This window comes from Vombatus ursinus, unplaced genomic scaffold (genome assembly GCF_900497805.2).
Source record: "Vombatus ursinus unplaced genomic scaffold, bare-nosed wombat genome assembly UNPS02014847.1, whole genome shotgun sequence".
Taxonomy (NCBI): Eukaryota; Metazoa; Chordata; class Mammalia; order Diprotodontia; family Vombatidae; genus Vombatus; species Vombatus ursinus.
Genome location: NW_020954625.1, coordinates 14963698 through 14972732, shown reverse-complemented (window position 1 = coordinate 14972732; position 9035 = coordinate 14963698). Strand labels below are relative to the sequence as shown.

General features: G+C 53.4%; 1 protein-coding gene across 1 annotated transcript in view; it reads right to left on the bottom strand.

The window, feature by feature from the left end:
* Nucleotides 1–9035, bottom strand: part of CCDC6 (coiled-coil domain containing 6) — an 87891-nt gene that overhangs the window by 19335 nt on the left and 59521 nt on the right. Inside the window, exon 6 of the mRNA XM_027840610.1 lies at nt 6275–6435. Coding sequence (XP_027696411.1) covers nt 6275–6435 — 161 coding nt within the window. The remainder of the gene's footprint in view (nt 1–6274; nt 6436–9035) is intronic.

Sequence of the window (9035 nt, the reverse complement as noted above, 5' to 3'; positions counted from 1 at the left end):
TCTGCTGCCCCTCTTGTGGATTTCACCTCTGCTGCCCCTCTTGTGGACTTCACCTCTTCTGCATCTCTTGTGGATTTCACCTCTGCAGCAACTCTTGTGGATTTCACCTCTTCTGCATCTCTTGTGGATTTCACCTCTGCAGCATCTCTTGTGGATTTCACCTCTGCTGCCCCTCTTGTGGATTTCACCTCTGCTGCCCCTCTTGAGGACTTCACCTCTGCTGCCCCTCTTGCGGACTTCACCTCTTCTGCATCTCTTGCGGACTTCACCTCTGCAGCATCTCTTGCGGACTTCACCTCTGCCGCCCCTCTTGTGGACTTCACTTTTGCTGTCCCTCTTGTGGATTTCACTTTTGCTGTCCCTCTTGTGGATTTCACCTTTGCTGTCCCTCTTGTGGATTTCACCTTTGCTGCCCCTCTTGTGGATTTCACCTCTACAGCATCTCTTGTGGATTTCACCTCTGCTGGCCCTCTTGTGGATTTCACCTCTTCTGCATCTCTTGTGGATTTCACCTCTGCAGCATCTCTTGTGGATTTCACCTCTGCTGCCCCTCTTGTGGATTTCACCTCTGCTGGCCCTCTTGTGGATTTCACCTCTTCTGCATCTCTTGTGGATTTCACCTCTGCTGGCCCTCTTGTGGATTTCAGCTCTGCTGGCCCTCTTGCGGATTTCACCTCTGCTGCCTCTCTAGAAGATGCCCCCACCTTCTTTCTCCTGATATTGTCCCCATGGTGGTACATGGCCTGGTCACCTCACACCTGGTCTATCCCTGGCATTTAGGGCATTAACGCATTTAGCCCCCTGCTGGGGGTTGGCCTGCCTCTAGTCTCTCTCCACTCCAATCTATCCTCCATTCAGCCACTAAGGTGATTTTCCAAAAGCTCAAGTCTGATCATGTCACACTTCTACTCAATAATGTGGCTCCCTATCACCAGGAGCAAATACGAAATGCTCTGCTCGGCATTTAAAGCCCTCCCTAACCTACTCCCCTTCTACCTTTCTAGTCTTCTTGCACCTGACTCCCCACCACACACACTTTGATCCAGGGACACCAGGCTCCTGGCTGTTCCACAAACAAGACCCTCCATCACTCAGCTCCAGACAGTCTCTCTCTCTCCCCCCTCCACTTCAACTACTAACCTCCCTTGGGTCCCGAGGATGCTTCAAGGAAAGGGCTTGATAATCCCTCAGCTCCTGCACTTAGAGGAAGCTCATCTCCCCCACTCATCCTGTCTAAGCTAATCACGGCTGCCATACAAGAGCACTGAACCTGGGAGCCCCCTCAGAAACTGACCACATCTGTGGCCACATAGCAATGGGAAGAGCACAGATCAATGGGGAGAAGAGGCAAAGCGGCCAATGGAGGCTGGGTGCCTCCAAGAAAGGCATCCCAGCATGGAATGGGCAGCCTTGAGAGGCAGGGGCTTCCCCTCTGTGGAACTCTTTAAGCAGAAGCTGGAGGACCACTTGCCAGATACGCTGGACAAGGGATTCCTATCGTGGATGTGTTAGACTTCGTGACTGCTCAGACCCCTTTCAACTCTCAAATTCTGTGAGTTAAAGGATCTGGGTTCAGATAATGTCTCGGGCAAGTCACTTATGGTACATTAGAACAGAAGAAGACCTGGTCTCAAATGGCATATGGTCTGTGCTTAGTAAATGCTTATTGGCCTGATGACCAGGGAGCCTGAGCAAATCACAGAACCTCTCTGGGCCTTGGTTTCCACATCTACAGAAGGTGGGGGTTGGAGCAGATGACTGGCCCCTGAAGGCCCTTTCTATGAACCTCTAGGGACCCTAGCTTCCTGCCCTAAAATAAGGGGAGAGAGGAGGGAATTGGCTGACCTCCAAGGTCTCTCCAGCTCTAACTCTATGATCCTATGACCATATTTACCTTAGTTTCCTCATCTGTAAAATGGGGATAATAATGCTGGTTTGGTGTGGGACTCAAGGGAGAGATCCCTAGAAAGTACTTTGGCAACTTTTCAGCCCAGGAAGAGGGGCAGTCCTCAGCACTGTTCCCTCCTAAGATGAGCCTCAGGGCTCTCCAAGAGAGATTTCGACAGTTTGCTGGCTGGCTCCTAACCTGAGCCACGTAGCCAAGTGAACCAGGCTTAAGAAAAAGACTGTTAAATACTAGGGTAGCTCATGTACCACCATCTCCATCCCCCTCCATGCACAGGGAGTGATTTAGTCACAAAATAGCCAACACTCCATGCTCCTCCTCAGCCCTCTAGGGCTCAGTGAGGGCAGAAAATGACATCACTCTTCACTGGCATTTCTGGGCTTTTCCAGACAACCCCTGATGAACGAGGTCGAACTGACGCCATTTCCTGAAACAGTCGCGCTCATCCCCAGAGTTACAAAGCCAATGGGGTCATCACCCAGAAGTAGATCTTGCCTTTCTCCTTTTCTCTGGCTTGGGCAGGGGCAGTGTGGGAAAGAGGCTGGACTCGAATCCTGCCTGCCCTCTGTCACACTCAGCCTTGGTTTCTGCATGTGTAAAATGGGCCACCTCCCTGGGAGGGTTGCCCTGAGGATCCCACAGCACCGCAGACTGCCTCAGTCCCAGCCTGGCTCCCTCCACTGCCCAGGCTCACGAGCTGGGAAAAGTGATGGCCAACACTGGGCGCAGAGTCTGGGACAGGCCCTCTCAAAGTCCGTCCAAATGCTGCAGATGTGGCTCTAAAGGCAGGGCAGGAGAGGGGTGAGTGGGATTGGAGGTCTGGAGGCAGTGCTGGGCTGGGAGCCTCATGGCTCAGGCACTTATCCTGTGCAGCTTCAGGAAATTGCCTTGCCTTCCTCTCTGAGCCTTTTCTGTGTATGGCATGTGGTAGGTGCTTAATAAACATCTACAGACATATTTGTTATAAGAGGCGTTTTCTTTTTCTTTTCTGCTTTTTCAGTGGATAGGGATAAGAAGAGAAAGTAGATAGGTGAGAGGGAGGGAAGGGTGCTACAGAAATGAAATGCTGTATGAACCTCAGTTGGGGTTAGCGTAGTATAGGTTTAACTGCTTGTTTTATTTTACAGGTGTTATAAGACACCTCTAATGAAGCGGGAATAATGTGTATTTGTACGTAACATAAAAAAAAAAACAAAGCCATCAATAAAACTGAAAGAAAATTGGAAAAAAAACCTAATGTAACCTCTCACTCACTCTAGTGATAAATCAGTATTTCCCAAAACCACATTACTAGAAATTTATCACCATATTCCGGGTGGAAAAGCTTCAAATTCCAATCCCACCCCTTGGCACCATGTCTTCTTAAAAGTTTGTTAGCAAGTACAGAGAGTTTTCAAAAAACTCAACCAAGCTGTTTTCTCAACTGATATTTGAACCATTTACACAAAGACTCAGATGGAGATAATCCCAAAGGGAAAGGGAATTAGTTAAGAAGTTCATCTGGTTACCTTACCCTTAAAAACGATGGAGCATTTCTGGTCTATTTTGCATAAGGGGACAATTATTTAATAAACTGATAGACGAAAAATGAATAAAGATCTCTCTGTGACTGATTGAACCTATGATTTCAATTTAATCCCAGCTACAACATGCCCTCACTGCATGACTGTGAGGGCAGGTGGCCCAATCTCCCCAAGCCTCAGTTTCTTCCCCTGTAACCTAGGAGTGATGACTGCCATAGTATCTAACCTCCCATGGCTGCCGTGAGAGTCCCTGGAGTGGTGATTACTGGATAGTGTCAGGCACAGGGGGCTGGGAGGGACCCAATGCCCAGCAGACAGAAGGGCCGTGCTCTAAAACAAACATTTAAAAAGTTCCTACAGTAGATGCCAGCAGGATACAAAAATATCACTTAGGCTGTGAGGTCCCTGCCCTCAAAGGGATCAAACAAGGGCACAGCATCATCCTGAGTCTGGCACAATGTTCCCTACCTTAAGCCCTGGACAGACCCACCTGAGGATGAGGAGGAAGGTCATTACCAGCGTGGGGAGGGGCGAGGGAGCAGGATAGCTGGCTCTCTACATGGAGAAGGGCCGGCTGCGGGAACGGGGCGAGGAGAAGTGGTGAGACCCGCTAGGAGGTGCCTGCCACGGCCCAGGCGGGCAGCTCTGATGGCCTGGAGGAGCGGGGGCACACAGCCGGCTGCTCCTTCTGCCTTAAGTGCTCCCGCATCTGTCCCAGCAAGGACAAGGCAGGCTCTGTTTATAGGGAATGGCTGGCAAGCGGCCGAGAGGAATGTAAGCAGGCCAGACACAGTTCTCATTAAAAAATATGTTTGGGGAAGAGTGATAATGTGTGCCCGGGGGGGAGGGAAGGGGAGAGACAAAATTGAACACTGACAAAGGAAATAGCTTCCTAGGGGGTTGATGAGAAAGTCTGTTCACAGTCAAGGCAAGTCAAAGTTCAAAAACTTTCAGAAGAAACTAATAGTCTTTTCTCAACTTGGGGTCTTGGTTGGGAAGGGCTGGGGACCCCCAGGTCATCTGGTTCTTTGCTGCAGGACAAGAGGCGAGAGGTGTCCACTTTCTGTGACTCAACAGAAGGAGCCCGGGTGATCTCGGGGATGCGGCGTGCTCAGAAGACCCAGGTCTGCCCCAACAGGACCCAGCTGACAATGGCAGTGTCCCAAAAGCTGCAAGTGTAGGGAAGGCGACACAGAGAAGAAAGCAGGAGAGGAAGCCGGGGACTCCAGACCCCTGCCTGAGAAGGACACTCGTCTCCTTAGCCTCCATCCCTTACCTGATTCTCCTCAGGCTGGTGGTTGAGTCACTATTCTGCTATTACTACTCTATACTGAATGTTCACAGGCAATCCAGTCCTTGGGCCAGGCTGGCCCCATCCCATCAGAGAGGGCCTCCCAGGCCCCTCGAGCTGAGACCACTTGAACCCCCTTCAGTGTGCTGTCCTCCCCCACTGGAGTGTAAGCTCCTTGAGGGAAGGGCCAGGCCATCTTTCTATTTGTACCTCACAACTGTGCCTGGCACAGAGCAGGCATATAATAAATGCTGGCTGCCTGCTTGCCTGCCGGGTGGAGAGAACGGCAGTGTTGATAACACCACAGAGATCTACACTAAGCACTCTCACCCTTGGGTGGCTCTCAGTCTGTCCAGCTTTTTCCTCCATCCCCCCCCATGACTCTGGGACTCTGGCACCACAGACATGGGTCACCAGGCCTGGAGCCATGGGACTGACTCGGAATTTCCTCAAGAACACAAGGAATTGGGCCAGCTCCCACCTCCAGAGCGTCCATCCTAGGAGGGGAGGGGACAGAGAGGACCATGGGGAATCAGAGAGGGCTGAACCCAGCTAAGCCTGGAAGTAAGACAGCACTGGGGAGGGAAGGTGTGCCCGGCAATGGGCACGGCCCATGCAAAGGCACACAGCCGAAACCAAGACGCTGAGGTCAGGACATAGCTAAATAGATGAACTTGGGAGGAGTGTGGAGTGAGGGAGGGAAGCCATGCAAATGAAATGAGGTTCCGGAGCACTGGCCTGGAATCAGGAAGACTCGAGTTCAAATCCTGCCTCAAACACTATAACTGTGCAGCCCGGGGCAAGTCACCTCACCTGCTGGACTCAGCTTCCTCATCGGTAAAAATGAGCTGGAGAAGGAAATGGCAACCCACCCCAGCATCTCTGCCAAGAAAACCCCAACGGGGTCAAGGAGAGTGGGAGGTGACAAACGACTGGCCGACAAGATGTCCAGACGGAAAAGGCCTCCATTCTAGCATGTGCCTAGAGGGAGCGACTCCTTTAGTCCAGCAGGTAACAAGGAGGCCCCAACGCTTCTGCTCAAGAGGGAAGGGTCAGGGCCTCTCTTCTCTTTTTCCCGAGAGGCCAACGTCGGCCACGTGGCGAGGAGTAGAGGCAGCACTCTTCCCCGGTGCTTGCCCCAAGATCTCTGACACCTGCTCTAACTCTGATTCCTAAAGTCAGATGAAGCAAATCCTAGTGCTCCCACAAACACAGACCCCACCCTTACCGAGACTCAAGCCCGAGGATCTGTTCTTACGGGGCACTGCGCACAGCCCTAGAAACAATGGAACTGGGAGAAAGGAGAGCACTAAGAATTCCCATGAACGCCCACAGGATCATCAATCCGGAGCTCAGAGCTCAGAGGCTTCTGGCTGAACCCTCTCACTTTCCAGATGAGGAGCCTCCTGGGGCCCTGGGGAGCCTCCTGGGGCCAGGCAGGAAGCATCGGGCGGGAGGGGGCCTCCCAACCATCCCCCAGGGCTCTGGAAGCGAGGCTGATGGGTCTGACAGGACTACAGAGGCGGGGGCCCGGGCCGAGTGCGGGGAGCTTACGCTGTAACTGGGCCGCTCGCAGCTGCTTCTTCAGTCTCTCCACTTCGTTCTTTAGGAAGCGGATGTGCCGCATCATGTTTTCTGGAGAGTCGATCTCCATGGAGATATCCCGCGGCGACGGGGGAGCAGAGACAGGCTGGTCCAGCTTCTCCTGCAAGATGCTTCATGGGAAAGAAAAGTCACAGGTGAAGTCATTTTCCTAAACACGCATGCTTCGCCAGGCGCTAACACAGCAATCCTGCGGGCCGGCAGACTCCACCGACCCCACAAATCAGACTCCGGAGGGACAGCAGCGGGCGCCTGGTACAGAGAGCGGCGGGGACCTGCCCAAGGTCACCAGCCTCAGCCTCCCTGAAGACCCATCCCAGATCCCAAGGGGCCCTCTTTAAGGGGATTTTGAGTCGGCTCTTGGAGGCCTGGCCACGAGCCTTCCTCGCCACAGGCCCCACGACTCTGCTGGGGGCTCTCTCCTTTCTCTCTCTACTCTCTCATCAGTTCTTGCAAGTCCACCTGACCGTCTCTATGCAGGCATTTCCTAGATCTCTGTCCAGCCCCCACCCATCTCTGAGCTCCAGCCTGTACTCTCCACTGCCCACTGGCCATTTTGCGAGTTGGCACATGCGCATTCCAAACCCCAGACATCCCAAGAGCAACCCCCTATCCACGAAAACCCCTCCCCCCGCCCCAAGCTTCCCCTGGCCTCTCAGTGCCCGGGGTCGGCACCTCAGCACATCCCCCTCAGCTTCTCCCTTGCATTCACTGCACACGTCTGCTCTGCGGCCCAATCTTGTCATTCCCATGGTGCGAGCGCGTGGACATGTGTGTGTGTGTGTGTGCTTGTGTGTGCGTGCTCATGTGAGTCTGTGCACGTGTGTGTATGTGTGCTTGTGTGTGCTCATGTGAGTGTGTGTGCTTGTGTACTCGCATGTGTGCATGTGCTCATGTGTGCTCAAGTGAGTGTGTGTGCCTGTGTGCTTGCATGTGCACAGCTTCTGCTCTGGTCTGCCCACTCCCAGACATCCCCCTCTGCTGCCAGAGACTTTCCTCATGAGCAGCTCTGCCCACGGCCCTGCCTATCCAGCAGGCTCCTTAACCCCTGACATCAAACAATAGCCCTGCTGCAGGCACCGAGGACTTTTCACAAACAGACCACTCCAGGGTACGGCGGCAACGACCACTCGAGGTTCCTCACCTACGACATTCGGCCTTCCCCTTCCAGGACCACACGCCCCCTGTGCTCACTCCCCGAGGGCAGGGGCCGGACGCAGGGGCTTAGCCCAGGGCTGGCAGCCATAGGTGTTGAGCAAATATTGGTGGTCGGCTTGATGAGGAGGGGTCCCCTGATTCCCACCCATCTCAGTCTCTGCCTTGGAGACTTCTTTGGTGGCAGGGGTATTCACTCCTAACGCCTGGCACAGCGCCTGGCGAGCACAAGGGGATCACTCGGCGTTTAGACACACGAGGCTTCTGAAACGCCTCATGTGAGTGCGTTCCGCCCCAAACCCTGTCCCCCTCACAGTAGAAGGCAAGCTCCTTGAGGGCAGGGACTATTTCACCTTGGTCTCTGTACCTCCACTATCTAACACGGTAGGAGCCGACACACGTAGGTGCTTAATCACTGTGTGTTAATTGTCTGCCAGCTGAGAGCCAAGAACAGCCCAAAGGCGGGGCTTGGAAGGACTCCGCTGACGACAGACACAGCCTCCCTCCGCCGTCTTGGGCCCCACGTGTTCCATCTGACCCTGCTATCCTGTGGGGGAACGTCCCAGGAGCAGAGTGGGAAATGACACGAGGAGCAGCCCAGGCACCCCGGATCCCTCCCACCCCGTCTCCTATGACCTGCCCCAACCCGGCCCTTCACACTTCCACACATGGCTAGAGGCGGATTGGAGGGTCAAAGACTGGAGCGGGCTCTGAACTGATCATCTTAAATCCTGAACACAATCACAGCATCATCGCCACCTACAGAATGAGGCTTCATCTCACATTTCTGCTCTAGAGGAGGATGGCGGTGTGATTTATAAACAAGCACCAAGGACATGATTCAAGAAAAATTTAGTAAAGGCCTACTGTGGATGACCCTGGAGTCCAAATCCAAGTTAGGATTCCACTCGATGCCACACCTTTTCAGTTACACATCTCGAAGACAGAAGTGGCATGTGGCAGAGGCTGGTGCTGGGCCAGGAGTCAGGAACCCAGGGTCCAAGCACTGACCAACTTATATGATGTGGGTAAGAGTCTCAGTTGTCTCACCTTTAAAATAGGTATAATAATTGCTGTCTTCTCTATAGCTAAACAGTAGGAGAAATACAGACTAAAACAATGGTGAGGTTTAACTTCATATCCTGGACATTGGCAAAAATGACCCAAACCAAGAACGTCAGTGCTGAAGGGACCGTGGGAAAGCTAGTACAACGGTCCACTGCTTCTGATGGGGAGTCACTACAGAATCTCAAACCATGGGGTGCAGCCAAGGGAAGGGAGAAAAGGAAACAGGTCAGAGGGACGCTGCCCTGACAGAACTGGCAACAGCCAATTAGACCTGGGAGGAGGGCAGGGGCTGAAGGCGCGGAGGCCTGGGCAGCCCCTCAACAGACGAGCCAAGCAACGGTCAAGGTGCCTCCTCTGCAGATGTCCCAGGAGGGTGATGGTGTGCAAGCAGGGTTCAGGGGAGAGAGCCAGGGGGCTGTGGAAGGCCCTACATCTAGGCCATTCACACACACACACACACACACACACACACACACACACACACACACAC